At 31.0% G+C, this 24,127-nt stretch overlaps 2 protein-coding genes and 1 pseudogene across 4 annotated transcripts; 1 reads left to right on the forward strand and 2 right to left on the reverse strand.

The window, feature by feature from the left end:
• Positions 1 to 334: 334 nt before the first annotated feature.
• Positions 335 to 1,939, reverse strand: LOC131648328 (ATP-dependent zinc metalloprotease FTSH, chloroplastic-like). Of its 3 annotated transcripts, none has more exons than XM_058918088.1 (6): positions 1,539 to 1,939; positions 1,382 to 1,450; positions 1,195 to 1,309; positions 985 to 1,098; positions 760 to 884; positions 335 to 663 (listed from the first exon to the last, which is right to left on the reverse strand). In XM_058918088.1, exons 3-6 carry the CDS (start codon positions 1,216 to 1,218, stop codon positions 480 to 482), a joined length of 447 nt encoding a protein of 148 aa, XP_058774071.1. In that variant the 5' UTR covers positions 1,219 to 1,309; positions 1,382 to 1,450; positions 1,539 to 1,939; the 3' UTR covers positions 335 to 479. The 3 variants fall into 3 exon arrangements, with proteins under 3 accessions (XP_058774071.1, XP_058774073.1, XP_058774072.1); XM_058918090.1 differs by having other exon boundaries at positions 1,195 to 1,325; XM_058918089.1 differs by lacking the exon at positions 1,382 to 1,450 and having other exon boundaries at positions 1,195 to 1,325.
• An 8,964-nt stretch (positions 1,940 to 10,903) lies between these two features.
• LOC131651448 (aspartic proteinase CDR1-like) lies at positions 10,904 to 12,229 on the forward strand. Its single transcript, XM_058921111.1, has one exon. It carries the CDS (start codon positions 10,904 to 10,906, stop codon positions 12,227 to 12,229), a length of 1,326 nt encoding a protein of 441 aa, XP_058777094.1.
• Positions 12,230 to 21,465: 9,236 nt separating this feature from the next.
• LOC131651449 (polyneuridine-aldehyde esterase-like) lies at positions 21,466 to 22,633 on the reverse strand (annotated as a pseudogene).
• Between the last annotated feature and the right edge of the window lie 1,494 nt (positions 22,634 to 24,127).

The raw sequence follows: 24,127 nt of genomic DNA on the forward strand, positions 1-24,127 counted from the left end.
TACTCATATTTCCTGCGGAATTACCTGCAGATTTTAGCTAAATTTTCGCAGGAAACGTCTAAAACCTTTTCTGGATAATATTTTCGGCAGGAAAGACCGCAGATAAATCCGGAAAATCCACAGGTATTTTCTATCTCAAATTAAACAAATTTTTATTTTAATAGATGATTGAAACATTATAAATTATATATAAAAATAAAATTATAATTTAAAATGTTTTGAATTTAAATAAGACAAATTCAAATTCATAAAACAAGATACTATGTAATTTGCAACAAAGTTACTACATAGTCACATTATTAAAAATGACAAGTATAATATAGATTTCACTTAAAACTCAAATGTTTAATAAGTTTCTCTAATGATCCCTTTGCATTTTAATATCTTTCCGATACAAAAAAATAAAAAAAATACAAAAAATAAAAAGTATAATCTAGATTATTCCTAGTCTTCCTACCTAGTTCCATCAGCACTTTAGATCATTGTAGTGGAACATTTTCCAGGAGCGTGGTACTCCAGATGGAAAACAAAGAATCCAAAAAAAATTTACTTACAGCTAATGACCTTTCCACAGCTTCAATAAAATCAATTTTCTCCACAACAACTTTGTTCTTTCTTCCAGCCAATAAAGCAGCCTCATTTACTAGGTTCGCAAGATCCGCCCTTCAATGATGTGCATGTGTCAGATCAAACTTCCAATCTTCTCAATGTATTTAAAGGGAGGAAAAGTATATCATGTGAAAGAAATATCACAATTACACTGTGAATCCAGTAGTCATAGAAGCAATGTCACCAATGTAAACATCATTGGCCAATGGAAGTTCTTTCTTAGAAACGTGAACTTTCAGGATGGATTCTCTTCCAATCCTATCAGGTGTTTCCACCTAAGGAGAAAACATGACATTCTTAAAAGATATATAAAAAGATTCTTATATATCACTACAAAAACCAAATGAGGTAATGCATTAAAACTTGAATCCAGACCATAACTACTCGATCAAATCTTCCTGGTCGGCGATGTGCAGGATCTAAGACATCAGCACGATTAGTTGCTCCAAGAACAATCACTGCTGAATTGCTGTCAAACCCATCCATCTCCTGCAATACAGTTTCCACATATTAGCCTCATTATGACATAATCCCACCTCCCAAACAATCACAAGAAATAAACAACACAAGGAAATGGATATGTACGAGAAGTCCTTCACCGGGCCTCATGAGACTGCAGAGATCAACACAAACACGATCCCCCAGTGGCCTTGGTCAAGTTCAATACATTGTTTTCTTCTGTTCTTCGGTCGAAATATTCCTGAAAGTTTTTCCAACTGAAATAAGAGATCAGACTCATTACTCAAGAAGTTCAAATACGTGACGAAATTACCTTTAACTCAAGAACAGACTCAACGTCTTCTACTTTCAAAACTATGCCATATAAACCGTGTTCGAGAGCCTATGAAACTCAAAGGGTTCAACTGTAAGAAGATCTACTTGAGCTTTAAGTAAAAAAAAGTTAACTTCATTGATCTCATATAAAATACCTCAAGAAATATCTGAGCTTCTGCCGTATTATCGGAGACGGCAAACACAGTCTTTTGGCTAATGTGTCCCTGCATTAAAAAAAAGGAAGATCATATCAAAAGCCCTATTTATCATTGTATACAAAATTATCAAAGAAACGAAATGATGCTGGGAGTCGTGGTGAAGGAATGGGTGGCGGCGGCGGAGAAATAGGGTTTTGAATTTGGTAGTTTCAGAGAGATCTTTGTAGAATTAGAAGAGGAGAGGTTGAGACGATAGGGTTAGTCGTGGTGGTGATCGGACAGTATTCACGGTGGAGTTTGATTTTCCAATCGGGGAGAGAAGTGAATTTCTTCGTCACCGTTGGAGAAACGAAGGTGAGTAGAGTCTGAGCGTGAGAGATGAAACGTCACACATACAAACCCTATTTCCCCCAATTCCAGTTTTTCCTTTTTATTTTTATTTTAAAAGTTATTATCCAAATAAAAATATTAAATAGAATTTATAAATTTAAACTTCTATATAAATTTGATATTTTAGCAAGAGATCAAATATAATTTCATATAACACATTATTACTATTATTATTATTATTATTAGAGTAGGATTTTTAAAATTAAAACTTTTAAAATAATTAACAATTAAACAAATATAATTTTATATAACACAAAATATATATCTGTTAAAAGAAATTAAATTTAAAATTTAGAAAAAATTTATATTAAAAGATATAATGACATTAATAGAAAAATTTATACATTATATATCATATTTGTTCAATATGTTATTTTTAAAATTATAGATTATTTGGTCCAATATAAGATAGATAAGTTGAAGAATTATATATATATATATATATATATATATATATATATATATATATATATATATATATATATATATATATATATATATATATATATATATATATATATATATATATATATATATATATATATATATATCATTTATAAAGTTAATTAAAATAAAATAGAAAAAACATTATAAAAATAATTAATAAGATAGAAAAATTAGAATTAAAAATAAAAATAAATAAAAAACCATAAAAATAATTAATAAAATAGAAAAACATTATTAATTTTTTTATAAATTTAAATATTAAAATATGTCAAAATCGCAGGTAAATTCGCAGGAAATTTACCTGCGGAATTTGTTGCAGTTTGTTTTTATTATAAAGTAAATATTCGCAGGAAAATCCGCAGGAATGTTTCCTACGAATTTACCTGCGGAAGTTATAATTTATATAAATATTTTGTTTAAAATATATACTCCGCAGTAAAATCCGCAGATATTTCTGCAGAATTTGCTGGCACTTTTGTATCCACAGGAAATTTATTTTATTTAATAAAATTCCAGGAAAATTCGCAGGATTACCTGCGGAAAAAGTTCCGCAGGAATTTCCGCAGGTAATACGTGTATTTCTATTTGTGTATTTTTTTTTCCGTGTTTTTATTAAAACAGTTTTTAGATTAAAAAAAATAAAACTGAAAACCAAAATAACTATAATTTGTTTTAATTTTTTAAATTTAAAAACTATAAAACAAAAAATTGTTTTTGAAAACAGTTTTTAATTCTACTATTGATATATATTTAATAATATATTTTAATTAATGTAATTAATTTTACTATTAATTGTATTGATTCAATTTGATTTTAATTTTTTTAATAATTATTAAGTTTTTTCAAATCCAAAACATTTCAAGACTAAAAATTAAAATATTTCAAAAGTACGTATCTAAAATAATTTCTAAAATATAGGTACATTTTAAAATATTTTTGTCGCGAATGTCTACAAAAAAGTTGGGTGGTCCATCAAAAAAATTCTCTTAATTCTAAGTTAGAACCAAAGCCCAATAATCATCCTAATAATAATCATAACAATAATAGGAGCACAAAAAGAAAATAACACTCAGCGTTGAGGTTTATCACTCACTCATCCGGCTTTCAAAATTCAAATCAAAGTTGTAAGAAAAATGGAAGTACACCAATACATGGCGCAAATTGATGGAGAGTAAATCATAAATCAATGAAACAAATCCTATTCTTTTTTTGAAAAAGGAAAAAACAATAAATTAAGTGGTTAACATCATGGTTTTAAAAAACGGTCGCGTAAATATTTTTACAATTTCAGTTGGTAAAGGTGTCACAACATTAAATTACGGTCGTTGGAAGGGGAGCATCGCGTGGTGGTTTTGTTGCACGTTGCGGTAGAAACTTTGACTAATTGTAATAAGAGTGAAGACTCATTTTGGTCTCTCATAAATATTACACAAGTCAAATTAGTCCCTCACAAAAAAATTGCTCCAACTTAATCCCTTACCAAATCTAACCGGACTATATTAGTCTTTATGCTAATATTGTTCTCAAATCGGTTTTTTTCTACTTCTAAACCGGTTCTTTTCATACTTTTAAACCGTGACTGAATTGACACGTTGAATTTTTTTATTTTTTATTTTTTAAATATTAAATTAATTTTTATTTTTAATTTCATTTTTAAACAGTTATCAATGAATAATATTAAGAAAGGCAAAATTATTTCTTATAAAGTTATTTTTAAATAAATAATTTTCATGAATTCTACTAATATTAACCAATTTTATACATAATTTTTTACCCTTGAGGTCTCAAATCTAAGTCCTTCAAGTTAAATGATTTTCACTTTACAACTAGACAAATCAATTTTTATCGTTAATAAAGTGACTATTATTTACAATTAGAAAAATCAATTTCTATTGTTAGTAAAATGGCTATTATTTACAACAAGACAAATTAATTTATATTGTTAGTAAAGTGACTATCATTTACAACTAGATAAATCAATTTCTGTTGTTAATAAAGTGATTATCATTTACAACTAGACAAATCAATTTCTACGGTTAGTAAAGTGACTATCAATAACAACTAGATAAATCAGTTTTTATTGTTAGTAAAGTGCCTATCATTTACAAATAAACAAATCAATTTCTGTTTTATTAAATTGACTGTCATTTAATCTGAAGAGACTTAGGTTCGAGACCATATTGATACAAATTTTGTATTTTTTATTTTAAATTTAGAATTGTTTAAGATTAACCGCATGGACCTGAGTTCAATTACTTATAAGAAACAATTTTGGCTTTTTTATATTATTAATTTATAATTGTTTAAAAATGAAATTAAAAATAAAAATTTTAAAAATGAAAATAAAATAAAATCCAACGTGACAATCCAGTGACGGTTTAAAACTAGGAAAAAATCGATTTGAAAAAAATATTAACAAAATGACTTATATGATCCGGTTAAATTTTATAAGGGATTAAATTGAGTCTATTTTATTGTGAAGAACTAATTTAGCTCGTGTATTATTTGTGAGGGACCAAAATAGGTCTTCACTCTTGTAATAATTTATTTGTCACAAATTATAAAAGTAATTATTTTTTAAATGACTATTATGCATTATAATTAATGAAATTATCATGTTAAAAATATTCTCCTATTAACATTATAATCTTTAATTTATATTAACTTTTTTCTTTAATTAATTTTATATGAAAATAATGTGTTGATTTAAATATTTAATAGGTTAATATTATTATTATTATATCTTGATTATAATAGTATATATATAATTATATATTTTAATTGGGTTTTTCTAACCTATGCAACATTGCATAATATAAGGGACAATTAATACATTGTTTCCTTCCATATAAATAATCATATTCATTATTTTTCTTTTAAAAAGTAATCTTTTATATTTTTCTCTCCCTCCCAATTAATGGATCAACATAAATAATAATTAATATGGTTATTTATATTTAAAAAGTGGTGTCCCTTATTGTTGGAGCAGGAGAGCGGCAAGCAACAAAAGATTTGGAAATATTTATCCGGGATTTATCGTGTCCACAGAGATTGGTGAGAAGAACTTTCGTTCAACTGTCTCGCTTTCTAAGTTTCATGATTTGGGTGCGGAAAGGTAAATGCGAGAAAAGTAAATAAAAGCAGATAAATAATCTCAATAGTCTAAGAGAAATAGTTATGGAATTGCATTTCGTTCTACTCGTCGAATACTTACATCTGAAGATCTATCGCTCGACACTCACAATACGCATCAACATCACCGGGCATCACTCGAGATGCCACATCGGTGTCCATGTCTGCAACACCGACGAAAACTCAATCGTACTATTCACATCAGCGATTTCTCCACCGACACAAACAACAAAGAGGCATTAGACTCGATACCCATTACGATTGTTAGTCCTAAATCCATGTCTGCAACCCAGAAACTAACAGTTATCATTCCTAATCTAGATCTATGGTGTCCATGTCTGCAACAACACAAATCCAGAGCATTTAAGCAAAAAGATCAAGAACAACAAAAATGATGATTTGTAAATCGAATATATAAACGATCCCAAGATCCACAAATATACATACAATAAGAGTAGAAATATACATACAACACCCACGATTGGAATGAAACAAAGGGAAGAGAGAAGATGAACCGGAAAGATCTCACCGGTACAATGAAATCGAGACAGATCCATGATCAATCCACATGACGTCGCACCCAATGGTGTTAACTAAACCTCTAAACCACCAAGAAAGGATCAGAGCTCAACTTGTCAAGAAGAGGTGATAAAAAACTCAGAAAAATCTGTTTAAGACTATTTATACAAACTGATTTAAGCACAGCGCACGACGAGCCCATCAAGCGCGTGTAGCGCGCTCTCACTTATGTACCAAACCGCCCTAACACGCAAAGCGCCATAAAAACCGCGCAACGCGCCCAAACTTCTGCCAGCTTATGTTCTTCAAACTCAAAGAGCGCGTGACGCGCCCTACAACGCGCGAAGCGCCCTGCACCAGAACAGCAGAATTATTTCCTCTTGCTCTCGCAGCCGTGTCTTCGACACTTTATTCCTCAAGGCTCCGAAAACGCAAGAATACCTACAAAAGTACAACAAAACTATCAAACAGTATAAAAGTGTATGAAAATACAAGTATTCGTAAAGTAAACGTAATTACACAAAAACGGGGGATTATTCAAACGGTATTAACAAAAAGCATCGATAAGTGCCACTATTTACATTCACAAAATTACTACAATTTGGCACTTAACAACTCTCCCCAACTAAAATTTGTTTGTCCTCAAACAAGGCAAAACACTCCAATCGCAAAAGTAAAATTCCAAAGAATCAAGAATCAACAAGATTTGGAAAAACGAAACAATTGTACGGTTCAAACAAAAACGTACGAACAAAGTAAATACTTACCACAATCCTACAACGAAAACATGAAAACGAAACGAATCCTAAGTACAAAAATCATACAAAACATTCTAAACAACAACAAGCTCAATCACGAATCACGCTAGCAAAAATTCATCGGTAGATGAAAAACACCGAAAGGTGAGGACTTTGACACACACCCGACAAACTTGCAAACAAAAGACAAAATTATGCATTCATCCAAAAATAGTATCGAAAATGAAACGACACGGATCACAAGTGCTTTCAAGGTTGTAATGTGGCTCGGTTAACAAACAAATGATAAGTCCTAAAGCTAATCGAAACAAAAACTTGCATAAACCTAAGGGAGTAATTACTTCCACAAAGTTTTAACAATATAATTTCAATCAAACTTCTTCTTTATCACAAATTGTCAAACCAAAACATAATACTTATTAGCACACTCTTATTCCAAACTCTTTTTGTTCTTTTCTTTTTCAAACTTTTCTCTTTTTTCTTTCTTTTTCTTTTCTTTCTTTCTCACATTTTTTTTCTTTTCTTTTTCTTTTCTTTCTTTCTCACTTTTTTTTTTCTTTTTCTTTTCATTCCACTACATCATATTAATCACATCATAAAGAGGCAAACACCTTCTCCCCAACTTGAATTCAACCATAACATAAAGTGAATACTCCCTACTTTCTAAGGCAAGGTAAAAATCCATCTAAACATCATAGGTGAGGGTTCAAGAAAACAAAGAATCAAACATCCACACACAAATAAAAACCAAATGCTCATAGAGAAGCATTAAGCAAAAACAGTATGTAGATTGACAAAAAGTCTCAAAAGGGTGGTCACACACTCACAAGGTAAAATAACATTTGGCTATGGTAGTTGTGCTCAAAATCAAACAAGTGCCTTGATCACTTTCGTGTATTCACAAAATTAATACAGACGAAAGATTAAACATAATAATTTCCAGTCAAAACAAGAAATGTCGGTCACTCACATATATACACAATGGAAAGCCACCTCACATTTATGGTAAAAAGGGTAAACTAATTGTGATTCAAGTGATGAGCAAGTTATGCAAAAAGAATGAATAGTATGAAAATTGTACAAATGAAAAGTCTCATAAACATACTATGCTATAGAAAGCGATAAACGAGTACCTTGTTATGTACAAAGTCGATCAACCATTACCGCACAACCGGCTTGTTGAATCAATTAAAGTTGGAGAATTACCAAATGCGACCACAAGCGAACGGGCCAAAGTTTGAAACTAAACACTAACAAAACCATTGAAAAATAAAACTATAAAACTATAATAGAAAGCCTTGGTGTAAGTGGGAAAAAGGTAAGCCGAGTGACCAGTTAGAAAGAAGTCACTGGCCAGAAGCAACACAGCGCGCGGCGCGCCCATAAGCGCGCGACGCACGCTACACCAGAAAAACATAACCAGTTTAAAAAGACCAGAATTTCCAATAAGCCACCACCTAACACCTACATAACTCAATTACAGAAAAACGGAAAAATAACACCGTTGGGGTGCCTCCCAACAAGCGCTCGTTTAACGTCGTAAGCTCGACGCCTTTTATTGTTTCGCGAATGATAAGAAACTTCCTCGCGGTACGCCAATGCTTTCGCCTCAAACGCCACCTAAAGACATCAAATTACAATTGAATTGTGAAATTGACTAAACAAAACGAAACAAGTATAACTATACAAGAAAATACAAGTATGAGTCTATACACAAAATATACGCTATGGACATATATACGAAACTTAAAACATGAAACCATCGTAATGCGATTAATCTCAACCAATCCCCGACAACGGCGCCATTTTGTTGGAGCGGTAGAGTGGCAAGCAACAAAAGATTTGGAAATATTTATCCGGGATTTATCGTGTCCACAGAGATTGATGAGAAGAACTGTCGTTCGACTATCTCGCGTTCTAAGTTTCATGATTTGGGTGCGAAAAGGTAAATGCGGGAAAAGTAAATAAAAGCAGATAAACAAACTCAATAGTCTAAGAGAAATAGTTATGGAATTGCATTTCGTTCTACCCGTCGAATACTTACATCTGAAGATCTATCGCTCGACACTCACAATACGCATCAATATCACCGGGCATCACTCGAGATGCCACATCAATGTCCATGTCTGCAACACCGACGAAAACTCAACCGTACTATTCACATCAGCGATTTCTCCACCGACACAAACAACAAAGATGCATTAGACTTGATACCCATTACGATTGTTAGTCCTAAATCCATGTCTGCAACCCAGAAACTAACAATTATCATTCCTAATCTAGATCTATGGTGTCCATGTCTGCAACAACACAAACCCAGAGCATTTAAGCAAAAAGATCAAGAACAACAAAAATGATGATTTGTAAACCGAATATATAAACGATCACAAGATCCACAAATATACATACAATAAGAGTAGAAATATACATACAACACCCACCATTGGAATGAAACAAAGGGAAGAGAGAAGATTAACCGGAAAGATCTCACCGGTACAATGAAATCGAGACAGGTCCATGATCAATCCACATGACGTCGCACCGAATGGAGTTTCCTAAACCTCTAAACCACCAAGAAAGGATCAGAGCTCAACTTGTCAAGAAGAGGTAATAAAAAACTTAGAAAAATTTGTTTAAAACTATTTATACAAACTGATTTACGCACAGCGCGCGACGCGCCGCGCTCTCACTTATGTACCAAACCGCCCTAACGCGCGAAGCGCCCTAAAAACCGCGCGACGCGCCCAAACTTCTGCCAGCTTATGTTCTTCAAACTCAAAGAGCGCGCGACGCGCCCTACAGCGCCCGAAGCGCCCTGCACCAGAACAACATAATTATTTCCTCTTGCTCTCGCAACCGTGTCTTCGACCCTTTATTCCTCAAGGCTCCGAAAATGCAAGAATACCTACAAAAGTACAACAAAACTATCAAACGGTATAAAAGTGTATGAAAATACAAGAATTCGTAAAGTAAACGTAATTACACAAAAACGGGAGATTATTCAAACGGTATTAACAAAAAGCATTGATAAGTGTCACTATTCACATACACAAAATAACTACAATTTGGCACTTAACACTTATCCTATGCAATGTTGCATATGTTAGAAAAACCCTTTTAATTAATACAATTAATTAGAGTTTTAATACAATTGGTTTATCGATTTTAATTTTTTAATAAATATGAGATTATTTCAGATATGCATATTCGAGAAATATCAACACCAAATATTAAATTATTTTAGAGATATATAGGCGAAATAACATTTTTTTTATTTTTAAAATCACTTTGAAGATACTTTAAAAATTTTAAGAATTCGTGAGAAGGCACATGGGTACATTGAAATTTTCCCTTGTAATTTTCCTATAGTTATCTTTATGAAAACACTGTATTCAACGTGAATAGTATTATTCAAATTCGATATAAAAAGAAAAGCAAACCAAATCTTTTTTTGTTGAATAAAGTCAAGAGAAATCTTTAAAATTAATCGGCATAATGGGTAACAGGTATACATTTTTACCAAAAATATAAATAGATATATTAATCTTTATGGAAAATATGAAGTGCCAATAATTAATTATTGCAATTTTAGATTTCTTTTCTTTATATAGAATATATTAATCAAGTACTTTAATAAAATAAATTAAATAATTCATATATCCTTTCTATTTTTTAATATAAGAAAAAAATTATTTTTTAGATTCATTTATAAATCAATGAATTTAGATTACATATAGTCTAAATATATTAATTTTTAAATGAATCTAAAAATATTAGAAAATATTAAAAGATCATTTTCTTTGTTTGTTGAATAAAATCAAACGAAATCTTCTTTAAAATAGACATAATAATTAACATTATGAAAAATTGTATTGAATATAAATATATTAATCAAATTTGAAAAGAAAGAAAATAACCAAAACTTTTTTGTTGAATAAAATCAAAAGAAATCTTTAAAATTAATTGGCACAATAGTTAACAGGTATACATTTTTTTACCAAAAATATAATAAATCAGTAATTAATTACTCTCGGTTGTTTTTATCTTTGCATCAGCATTTTCATCTTATAAAAAGCAGTGAAAGAAAATAAGTTGGGATATGTTTTCATCTTAATAATGCCTTCCTTTTTATCTTTTATCCTTACTTTCTTTTGTTTTATTTGTTCAATATTTATTTCTCAAGTTAAAAGTAATGGTTTTAGTGTTGAACTCATCCAACGCTATTCTTATAAATCACCATTCTACAATCCCACACAAACTAAACCTCAACAAATTTTCAATGCTGTGCAACGTTCTGCCAATCGTGCCAATTATATGAATAGAAAATTTTCTTCCACTCTAAACAAAAAAGAGTTATCTTTAATTCTTGACTCTGATAGTGAATATCTCTTGAGTTATTCGATTGGTACTCCACCATTTAAGGTTTATGGTGATTTAGATACAGGTAGTAACATAATTTGGCATCAATGCATGCCATGTAATATATGTTACAACCAAACATCTCCTATATTTAATCCCTCAAAGTCTTCGAGTTATCAAAATATTTCATGCTCTTCTAGAAGATGCAAATCTTTGGAAGAGACTACTTGTTTTAATGATCAAGATACTTGTGAGTATACAGTTGATTATGGACATGGAACAAAGACACAAGGATTTCTTAGTATGGAGACTCTTACATTAATTTCTACATCTGACTCTATTGTTTCATTTCCTAAATTTATGATAGGATGTGGACACACCAATACACTGAATTATGAGTATAAAGGTCCGAGTTCCGGGGTAATTGGCCTAGGAACGGGCCATATGTCATTAATAAAACAATTAGGGTCATTATTTGAGGAAAAATTCTCATATTGTTTAGTTGATGAGTATAATAGCATGTCTAATATTTCTAGCAAACTCAATTTTGGTGATGCAGCTATTGTTACGGGAGATAACGTTGTTTCAACTCCTATGGACCACCAAAAAGACTATTACTACCTAAATTTAAAAGCATTTAGTGTGGGAAATAAAAGAATAAAGTATAAAGGGGTTAAACGCGAAGGAACCAATGCTTCTACGCATAACATCATCATTGACTCTGGTACACCTGTAACTGTTCTTCCACGCAATTTTTACCGTAGATTGGAATCGGCAGTAAAAAAAGTGGTAAAATTAGAACGCTTTTATACTGATGCATTTAACCTTTGTTATAATACCACATCCCAACCACCAAACTTTCCTGAAATTACAGCACATTTTAGTGGCGCAAATGTTAAGTTGGATTATAATGGTGCATTTACTTCTTTATTTGAAGGGGTTAAATGTCTTAGTTTTCGCCCAAGTCCACGTGTTAATGGATTAGGCCTCTTTGGAAATATTGCACAAGTGAATTATTTGGTTGGATATGATCTTACAAAAAAAATTGTCTCATTCAAACCTACAGATTGTTCTAAGTATTGAATGAGTGCAGATATTGTTACTCAATTTATTTGCCAAATGAGTGCAGATATTGTTATTCAACTTATTTGCTAAATTAATAATAAGTGTTTTTTATTTCATACACCGTATCTCCTTAGGAGAATCTTCAATTGTCTTATTTTAAAAATTATATTTTGAATTTTTGAGTTAAGAAAATCATATCACTAAAGTACTTTTTACAAATTTGCATATTTATGCAATTTATACAAGCTTAATTGCAATTTAGGTTTTTAGTATCTTTTCAAAATAGAATTCCAAAATTTTAGTCCCATACCAATTTAAAATTAATTATTATTATGATGTATCTCTGCCATGTTAACCAAATTTAAATTTAAGTCTTTTTTAAATAATAATCGAAGTTATTATATTTTAAAAATAAATAAATTAAATGCATATTATAAATTTCTATTCTTTATAAAAAACAATTCAAAATTATTATATTATAAAATAAATAAATTTTATTCATTTAAAAAAATAGTGTTATGTTATAAAAATTAAAAATGATCAATAAAATTACACATTTTTAAATTATAAAAACTTCATAATCCTTATTCTTTTGAATCAAATCTTCAAAGAATCACCATCACTTTGGGAATAAAATTATTATTGTAGACACCAAAATCACAAGCCCAGAAAAACATTTTTCTTTTTATCTTTTTATAGGCCTGTTTAATTAAATACGCTAGACCACAAGTCAAATTTTTTATATATATATATATTGTATTGTATATTAAAATACAAAAGTAGAATTTAATTTTTATTAAGAACTTCTGAAAATAAATTAAAAAAATCTTATGAATAATGACATAAATTTTTTTTATAAGTTCTCTCAAACAAATAATTTCCCAAAACTTATGCTATTATGTAAGTTTAAATAAATCAATATAAATTAACATATAGTCTTATTTTATTTTTGATTCTCTAGTATATTTAAAGAAATTAGTTTATTTGGACAAATCTAATCACTTGAACATAGAGTTATTTTTTAATTTGGTCAACTTATTTTCATTTTTTCAATTAAACTAATTTACCTAAATCCTTCCAAATTTAAATAAAATTAAGGTTTAAATAGTCCTTGCAAGTTGGATAGATTTCCGTATGATAAAATTTTCAGAAAATGCCACCAACAGGTTTTGAATCCAAGATTTTTTGGTCATAAGTTCAATCCGTTCCATCCGTGGTGAAGGTTAACATGGTGAAGCAAATTAATTGGTCTGTTATGATGAACAAAAAATAACTTTGATATTATAAGTTAAACAAGTTTTTGTCAATTGAAATAATTTTTTAATTACTTTATACTTCTTACATAAACACCCAAAAAATATATAACTAAATATTAACTCAAATAAATATTTTATTTATAAATTATAAATATTAATTTATAAAAAATCAATTAATAATTAATATTACAAGAATTAAAAGAACATGGCGGAGAAGTAAATTCCACCTTTTATTAATATTAAAAGAATTATGTAATCATTTTTATTTTTATTTTGTTTGACTGGATTTTCTGATACTATACATTTTTTTCTTCCAAAATATTTATAATAATTTAAAATAAATAAATAAAATACAATAATCTTTTTGTCAAATTATAAGTAATTCTTAATAATTTTATATCTTCTCTCTTTTGTCATTTTAAATATAAAAAATTAAAACAATGTCATTTTGACTATTTTAATTAAAAAATAAAATAAAAAATAAAAAATGGTTGTAGATGCGGTTGATTTTATTACAAACTAGTGTGATACCCGTGTGTTCGCACGGGTATCATCGTTTTCGCACATTTGAATTGAGAAAAATAAAAGACATTAGTAAAAGATTAAATTTGGATTAAAATAAAAAAAATTATAAAAAAATACTAATACTAAAAGGCATATGCATTTAGAGCTGATATATTAAACGAATATCATATGCACAAGCATATAAAATGTTCCCCGAGGAAAAGAGCTATGTTTCTGAATATTTATGAGAAAAGTTATAAAATATATTTCTCAATAAGTTCATGTTATCATTAATATTATAAAAATATCATAAAAATAAGATGAAATTTTTTAAAAATAGATAATAAATCAATTTTGATTAGTAACTTCATGTTTTCGTTATTATTCAATATTTTGATCAGTAAATTAATATTCCCGTTAATATTCAATATTATGATCAGTAACTTCATGTTCCCGTTAATATTTAATATTTTGATCAACAAATTCATGTTCCCGTTAATATTCAATATTTTGGTTAAAAACTTTTGTTCCCGTTAATATTCAATATTTTGATCAATAACTTCTTATTTCTCTTAATATTCGATATTTTTATAAAGAACTTCATATTCCCGTTAATATTCAATATTTTGATCCGTTACTTCATGTTTCCGTTAATATTCAATATTTTGATCCATTACTTCATGTTCCCGTTAATATTCAATATTTTGATCAATAACTTCATGTAATCGTTAATATTCAATATTTTGATTAGTAACTTCATGTTTCCGCTAATATTAGTATTTTGATCAGTAACATCATGTTCTGTTAATATTCAATATTTTGATCAGTAACTTCATGTTCTCGTTAATATTCAATATTTTGATGAGAAATTTGTTAGTTATTATTATTATTATTATTATTATTATTATTATTATTATTATTATTATATTGTTTTATTGTATTTTTGTAAGGGTAGTTTGACCCTTTCTAGCATTTAGTATTTATACTATGGTGTAACCCTTATTCTCTAGTTTTTTATTTATTCTATTGTAACCCTAATTTACAGGGTCTTTCTCATTCTCTATGTTTATATACGCTTACTATTGTTAACATGGTATCAAAGAGCTCGGTTTAATTTCAGATCGGTAGTAAAGTGGCCATAATTTTTTTTTACGGTATTGGATTATTGTAGTGTTGACGGTAGTGTTGAGCGAAATCTTTCGATAATTAGCATTACGGTGTTGGCCAAAGTTCACTAATAGTTTGGTAATGTTCACTTGCTTCCTAATACTGTTCCTACACAATATATTGACGTCATCACTCATTCCATTCATGTTGTTTCTTTAATTCAGTGGTACTTGTTTTCATAAGGTGTGATTAAAATAAAAAAATTGATAGTTGGGAGAAAGAGTATTGACGTGTCAGTATTTGATTTGGGACCAATTGTATTTGATCATTTTTTTAATTATGGTGTTTGATTATTTTATAGTTAATTAAAATGAGTAATGATAAAGATGATTCTCTTTAGTCTGTTAGTGTTCAACTCAATGGAGAAAATTATTCTTATTGGAGTTACGTAATGAAAAAATTTTTGAAAGGAAAAAGAATGTGGAAGTATGTAGATGGAACCTCCGTTAAACCTACAGATAAAAAGGATGAAGCAAAATATGAAAAAGAGTTGGAAACATGGGATGTTAGTAATTCTAAGATCCTAACTTGGATCAATAATTCTGTTTCTCAGTCAATAGGTGTGCAACTGGCAAAATATGATACTGCTAAAGAGGTTTGAGACCATTTGACACGTTTGTATGCTCAATCTAATTTTGCAAAATGATACCAACTAGAGAGTGATATTAGAGCTCTGAAACAGAATAATATGACTATTCAGGAATTCTATTCAGCTATGAGTAATTTGTGGGATTAATTGGCTCTTATGGAATCGGCTGAATTGAAAATTGTCAAAGCGTACACCGATCAAAGAGAAGAGCAGCGTTTGGTTCAATTTTTGATGGCGCTTAGGGATGATTTTGAGGGTCTTCGTGGGGGTATTTTGCATCGTAACCCCCTTCCCAATGTTGATTCAGTTTTTAATGAATTGTTGGCAGAAGAAATAAGACTTAAGTCCCACTCCAGTTTGATTCCAAATAAAGGAGTTCTTCCCACTCCTTCGTCTGTTTTTGCTGCTCCAGTTCACAAAGGAAAACCTTAAGGTAGGATTGGGTTAGGTAGTGATGAATGTGCTTTTTGTAAGGAGAAAGGTCATTGGAAAGCACAATGTCCCAAATTGTTGAAAGGAAATAAGAAAAATTTCAAGAGTCCATAATCCAATGTAGCTGCTGCTGCTCCTACTACCATTGGTTCTGGTTTTGATCACGTATATCCATCAGAGACTACTTCTCAAATATCTAATATTGCATAGCAGCTTCAGAAGCTTCTTGCTACTCAGTCACGTGCCATGTCTGCCTCCTCTAATAAAGGTTTGAACTCTTCTTGTTTGTCAGGTATATCTCCTTCCATATGGATTCTTGACTCTAGAGCATCACACCATATTTCATATGATGCAAAATCATTTATGTCCTTGAATACTACATCATATATATCAGTTAAGACTGCTGATGGCACTGATATGCCATTAGCAGGCATTGGTTCTATCTCCACACCTAACTTTTCATTTTCTGATGTTTATTATATTCCTAATCTCACTTTGAGTCTTGCTTCTGTTAGTCAATTGTATGATTCTGGTTACTCAGTTATGTTTTCTTCCACTTCTTGTTGTGTGCGGGATCCTCATTCCGGGAGGCTGATTGGGACACGCCGTAGACAAGGGGGCTTTATGTTTTGGATGAGTTGAGAGTCTCAGATACTGCAGCCTCAACCACTACTTCCACAAATGATTTATTATCCTCTTTTCGTTTGAATTCTTCATCTTCTAGTTTTTATTTATGGCATTACCGTCTTGGACATGTCTCTACTTCTAGATTAAAGTATTTAGCTTCTACAGGAGCTTTAGGAAAGTTACAAACCAGTGATAGCTCAGATTGTTGTGGTTGTAAACTTGCTAAATTTTCAGCTTTACCATTTAGTAAAAGTGTTTCAATTTCATATGCACCATTTGACTTAATTCACTCTAATGTATGGGGTCCATCACCGCTTCTTACTAAGGGTGGATCTAGATATTACGTTTCGTTTATTGATGACTATACTCGTTATTGTTGGGTTTATCTTATGAAAAATCGTTCTAAATTTTTTGACATTTATTGTATGTTTCGTGCTATGGTTAAGACTCAGCATAATGTTGTTATAAAGTGCTCCCGTTGTGATTTAGGTGGTGAATATACCTCTAATAAATTCTCTGAATTGCTTTCTTTTGATGGTACAATTCATCAAACATCTTGTACTGATACACCACAACAGAATGAAGTTGCTGAAAGGAAACACCGTCACATTATTGAGACTACTCGTTCTCTTTTGTTGCCTGCTTCGGTTCCTAGTGAATTTTAGGGTGAAGCTGTTCTTACTGCTGTTCATGTTATTAATAGAATTCCATCGTCTGTCACATCAGGTTTGTCTCCCTTTGAAAAATTGTATAACTCTATCCCTGATTATTCCTCTTTGAAAGTGTTTGGTTCTACTTGTTTTGTTCTTCGCCCACAAGTAGAACGTAGTAAGTTGTCTTCTCGTTCTGCCATATGTGTTTTTCTTGGTTATGGGGATGGCCAAAAGGGTTATCATTGTTATGATCCTGGTGCAAAGAAATTGTATGTTTCTCGTCATGTTGTTTTCCTTGAACACATTCCTTTTTACTCTCTTTCTTCTGATTCTATTATTACTAGCCATTCAAAACTTACTCACATCGATCCTTTTGGTTATAACGATAATGTCTCTAGTGATTGTAATGTTGAGAATTGCAGGACTGATACTACTGCTACTCCAGATACTGACTTCCCTCTTGTCCCCACGGCTACCCAAGAACCTCTTGCGACTGTTGATCCTCCGCCTCCCTGTAATCCCCCTTGTGATCGTAAGTCTACTCAATTGCCTGATTTTGTCTATTCTACTTACTCTGCTTCGTTTGCTTCTTTTCTAACATCTATCCACAGTTTGTATGAGCCCTCCTCCTATAAAGAGGCTATTCTTGACCCTCTTTGGCAGCAGGCTATGATAGAAGAACTTTCTGCTTTGCACAAAACAGATACTTGGGAATTAGTACCTCTTCCTCCTAGAAAATGTGCTATTGGGTCTCGTTGGATATACAAGATCAAAACTAAGTCTGATGGGTCAGTTGAGCGCTACAAAGCACGCCTTATTGCTAAGGGATTCTCTCAACAATATGGTATGGATTATGAAGAAACTTTTGCTCCTGTTGCTAAGATGACTACTATTCGCACTCTTATTGCAGTTGCATCTGTTCGTCATTGGCATATTTCTCAAATGGATGTTAAAAATGCATTTCTAAATGGTGATCTCCAAGAGGAAGTTTATATGGTACCCCCGCAAGGTGTTTCTCATAATCAAGGGGAAGTGTGTAAGTTGAAGAAGGCATTGTATGGTTTGAAACAAGCTCCACGAGCATGGTTTGAAAAGTTTACCACTGTGATTACATCTATTGGCTTTCGCTCTAGTGATTATGATTCTGCTTTGTTTGTCAAGACTACTTATCATGGTCGTATTTTACTCTCACTATATGTTGATGATATGATTATTACTGGTGATGATATGGAAGGAATTCATGATTTGAAATTAGAGTTAGCAAAACAGTTTGAGATGAAGGACTTAGGCACTCTGCGCTACTTCTTGGGCATCGAAGTTGCCTACTCTCCTAGAGGCTATCTTCTATCTCAATCCAAGTATATTGCCAACATTCTTGAACAAACTCGTCTTTCTGATACTAGAATAGCAGATAGTTCTCTTGAGTTAAATGTGAAATATGCTCCATCTGATGGTGTTCCTGTAACACCCTGGATTTCCGCTTACCCCGTAGGGCTTCCGGCCTACCAAGCAAGTCACCAGCTTAATCAATAATCCCCCCTAGGTCCGCTTATCGGATGCCCAGGAAATATTGTTTTTGCCTCCCGCAGGAATCGAACCATGTACCTAGGGGTTAAGTACATATTCATAGCAATTCCTGCTACCAATTGAGCTAGTAGGGGGGATTATTGATTAAGCCGGTAACATGCTCGGTTGGCCGACACGGTTGATGCGTGCAGCGGATATCGGGGTGTTACAGTTCCTCTACCAGATCCTACCTTATATCGTACTTTGGTTGGCAACCTGGTGTACCTTACGATTACTAGACCAGATATTGCTTATGTTGTTCATGTTGTTAGTCAGTTTGTTGTCTCTCCTACTACAGTGCATTGGGCAGCTGTTCTTCGCATATGTCGTTATCTTCGGGGAACCCAGTTTCAGAGCCTTCTCTTTCCCTCATCATCCTCATTGGAACTTCGTGCTTATTCTGATGCGGATTGGGCTGGTGACTCCACGGATCGTAAGTCTACCACTGGCTTTTGTGTCTTTCTTGGAGATTCTCTTATTTCTTGGAAGAGTAAGAAACAAGATATTGTCGCTTGTTCTTCTACAGAAGCTGACTATCGTGCTATGGCATCCACCACTACAGAAATAGTTTGGTTGCGTTGGTTACTTTCTGATATGGGCATCACTCTTTCTGAACCAACTCCTATGTATTGTGATAACAAAAGTGCAACTCAAATTGCCCACAACTCGGTCTTTCATGAACGTACCAAACACATTGAGATTGATTGTCACTTAACTCGTCATCATCTTCGGCATGGGACAATTACTCTACCGTTTGTCTCCTCCGTTTTGCAGATTGCTGATTTGTTTACAAGACGCATTCCATTAAACGTTTTCGGTTTTTAATTGACAAACTATCGATGCTCTCTGCTAATGCATCTTGAGTTTGAGGGGAGATGTTAGTTATTATTATTATTATTATTATATTGTTTTATTGTATTTTTGTAAGGGTAGTTTGGTCCTTTCTAGCATTTAGTATTTATACTCTGGTGTAACCCTTATTCTCTAGTTTTTTGTTTATTCTATTGTAACCCTAATTTACAGGGTCTTTCTCATTCTCTATGTTTATATACGCTTACTATTGTTAACAAAATTTAATATTTTAATATTAAATATTTTGATCAGTAACTTCAAATTCCCGTTAATATTCAATATTTTAATTAGTAAATTCATGTTTCCGTTAATCATAGAATATAATATAGCTAGATGAGACTTTGGGCAAGTTTGCCACTTGTCCTATTCTTAGAAGCATTGCTTTTTTTTTTTATTTTCTATTTATAGTAAACTTACTAAAATTACCTTTCAATAGTTTAATCAATAACTTCATGTTTCCGTTAATATTTTAATTAGTAACTTCATGTTCCCAATAAAATTCAATTGTTTGATCAATAACTTCATGTTCACGTTAATATTCAATATTTTGATCATTAACTTCAGGTTCTCGTTAATATTCAATATTTTGATCAGTAACTTCATGTTCCCGTCAATATTCAATATTTTGATTAGTAATTTAATGTTTGCGTTAATATTAAATGTTTTGATCAGTAACTTCATGTTCCTGTTAATATTCAATATTTTAATTAGTAACTTCATTTTTCCGTTAATATTCAATAGTTTGATCAATAACTTCATGTTTCAATTAATATTCAATATTTTCATCAATAATTTCATGTTCCCATTAATGTTCAATATTTTTATCAATAACTTCATGTTTATTTTAATATTCACTATTTTGATAAATAACTTCATGTTTTTGTTTATATTCAATATTTTTATCTGTAACTTCATGTTCCCGTTAATATTTAATATTTTTCAATTATTCATAAATTAAATAAATCTATTATGTAACCCGTTAAATTTTTAATTTTCATATTTTAATTATAAATTGATAAATATATATTAATCATATAAACTTGTCTCGTTAAAATTTTAAATTTTATAAATGACAAATAAATTGTTTGATTAACAAAAATTATCATATAATTTTGATAGTATTTATTCATTCGACTACTTATGTTTATTAACGCCTATAGTTATTTTTAAATATTCGTTTAAAAAAAGTAGTCAATATATCTAATAGATTTATTATTTTTAATGATATTTAAAAAATTTATTTTATATTTCAAATAATTTAATAGTATTAATAAGAAATCCTATTAAAGTGAAAATTGAAAATATTAGTTATTTTTTTATATTGAGAATGACGAATGCACAAGTTGTAATTTAAATATTTTGAAAAAATATTTGTATTAACTATCTAAGTAGATAATTAGTATATATGAAATATTTTTTTATTAAATATTTAATATAATGTACTTAGGAATTAAATATTATATAAATAAATTAACCACGAGGTATGTTACATAACTAAAATCAAATATTAAAATATTAAAATAGCATGATTTCTTAATTTGACTTTATATATTTACTAAGTAAGTGTCTTAGAACAACATTATTTATTTTATTGTATTACACTACCACTCAAATTACATATTCATTGGCAATATCAAGGATAGCCAAACAGAGTTCTTGAGGATTAGAAAGCATAGCCATATGATCAGCTCCATTAATCACTTTCACAACATCAATTCTAGCATTTTGTATTATCCATTGTTGAAACTCGACCCGAATTGCCAAGTCCTCGTTGGCAACAATATAAGCATGTGGAACCCATTCATATTTCTCTTTGGAGAAATTTTCTGTTTTTGATAGATCCTCCATAAAAAGTGACCATGTCCTTCTTAATATCTCTTAACTAATTTCAAATCATGCAAAATCCAAGAAATTACTTAATTATTTATTTTAGATGGAGTGCAATGCAAGGAACAATCCTATGTAAGAAGTTGCAAAGATATATGCTACATGTGACTATGTGAGTACCTGGGTGGAACATAGTTGAAAGAACTTAGTGGTTCAGTGGACGTTAATTTGATGCAAGGAAACACCACCATTTTGCTTCCATCAAATGAAAACTTACTGTCTAGGCATTCAGTCAGGGGATATCTCTCAATATACTATCCATATTCACCAAATCATCTGTTACTTGATAGGTTTAGATAAAGTAAACCAGAATAATTAATATAAGAATAATAAATTTGCACCTGTTGAAGTACATATAATAATTGATGTAGGATATCCAGAATAAAAACTGCTATAAAAATTCCAATACTAACTTTTTCTGGGAATTTTTCCATTGCAAGAGCTATACTCATTCCACCAAAGCTGTGGACCCACAAAAACCAATTTTTCATTTGGATCAAGAGATGCTAAAAACTCTATCAGGGGATTAGAATATTTAGCAAAAGTATGAACATCTTCTATTGTTTTTTTGTATTGATGCCACAAGCTGCAAGGTCAAGTGCTGTGACTTTGTGACTAATAGATTCTAATTGTGGCTTAAGCTTGTAGCAACATCAAGCTCCAACACAAACACCATGAAGCAAAACAAAATGCTTCTGTTGTTTTTGGTTCATATTAAATTAAGACATTTAGGTTTATCTGCACACTGAAAACTCTTTGCTTAATATAGGAGGATGCCAAACACCTCCAATGCATCGAACCCTTTAAAGATGTTGATGACGCTGATGATGATCGTTGCATATATGATGCCCCAATGCTAGAAATTCTAGTAGATTCTGATATTGTGAACTTTGTTCGGCCTTAAAAGTAGTGCGAAAACCTGAATTCAATACCAGAAACTTCTATTAGTGGTATTACAATTAGTAGCATCCGCCGTATATGACTGTGATTATCTGCAATATCATAAATCGATCAAGAACATATAAGGTCATACCTGAAGGGTTCCAAGGCAGAAGAGAGCGATGTCAAGTGCTCTATGAGTTTAGTAGGTAATAACAGCGGAGTCACTGCCGAGTTTTAGACCGGTACCCCATCCGGCAACACCGACTATATAAGCAGTTGTTTGACAGGTAACATGAATGTAAAACTAAGCAGGGTCTGCAGATTTTAACAAAATATCTAATTAATCTAGTTACTACCAATACAAAAAATCAAACTTCAAAATGTTTGGTGTTTAAATAATTTTTCTGATAAACCAATTTATTGAAGATAATTATGGTTCAAACTTCAATGGTAAATCTATATATCTTCATAAAATAAAAAAAAAAAACTTTTTCTTGACTTACCCGTAAAGCTATATATGTTGGTGGCATAGATGTCTCCAACACTGACATCATCCAAAGCCTTCCAAACATTTTCCCATGTTAAAGAACTTGCACCGAGCCAACGAATAATTCTTGTTGTTAAAGAAATACATGTCGGCCACTTGTATTGTTGATCCCAAATAACAGTCGAGCTGCTGCGATCTAAAGACACAAGTTCATGAGGCATCTGTCCTGAAATAGGTTTTTCTTCATGCAACACGCCATAATTTCGGCATCCGACTGTCACTTCTACCATCATGACTCTGTTATAATAATATTAATAGGAGTAGCACCCCCTACCATTTTCCAAACCAACCATCTGAATTCAAGTCGCAATGACTATTAAAAGAACTTCGGACAAAACTCAATCATGGATTCTGTCATCAACAATATTCCTTTTCCTGCAGCTCCTCATAAGATTGGCCAAAATGAATTCAGTTACATAATCCTTCGCCTCCTGCACAGTTCGTCTTGGATCAACTTCCTTCTATGTTAGCTGAGATCATTACTCAATTATGAAAAAGCACAATTTGGATGGAAACATGAAAGTTTTTGTTGTATGCTTTTGACTGTGATTCTCCGCAAAGATTGACTCTGTAAATGATTCATTTTTTATGTGACAGTGACATCAACCGTAATTTAAAATATCAACTTCAGTCATGACTCTTTTTCCACACAACATAAAAGAACAATCAATTGAAAAAAACTACATAAAATACATACCTAAATCCCCTTTGTCATACCCCAAAATTTGCCCATGCTATTTTTCATACACAAAACCAAATCATAAGACAAAGCTCCAAAACACAGTCTCCCACACAGAAGTTCTAAACTAGGGTTTGAATAATTCAGAGGAAAATCATTGAATCAATGGCTCAAGGTGGTTCCATAGGGTCACTAACATCCCAAAGTATCTCCATATAAAGTTTCAAGTCAAACAGAGCAAATTTAGTCCCTCAAATCCTGATTAGGTCAACAGT

This window comes from Vicia villosa, linkage group LG2 (genome assembly GCF_029867415.1).
Source record: "Vicia villosa cultivar HV-30 ecotype Madison, WI linkage group LG2, Vvil1.0, whole genome shotgun sequence".
NCBI classification, from domain to species: domain Eukaryota; kingdom Viridiplantae; phylum Streptophyta; class Magnoliopsida; order Fabales; family Fabaceae; genus Vicia; species Vicia villosa.

Bases quoted from the DNA above. Each gene is read 5' to 3' on its own strand.
- LOC131648328 (XM_058918089.1), bottom strand. From the start codon at position 1,218: ATGAGGCCCGGTGAAGGACTTCTC. The intron at 885-984 runs GTCTGGATTCAA...TTTTCTCCTTAG, and splicing joins GATTTGATCGAGTAGTTATG to GTGGAAACACCTGATAGGAT. The intron at 664-759 runs GTAATTGTGATA...ACATCATTGAAG, and splicing joins ATGACTACTGGATTCACAGT to GGCGGATCTTGCGAACCTAG.
- LOC131651448 (XM_058921111.1), top strand. From the start codon at position 10,904: ATGCCTTCCTTTTTATCTTTTATCCTTACTTTCTTTTGTTTTATTTGT.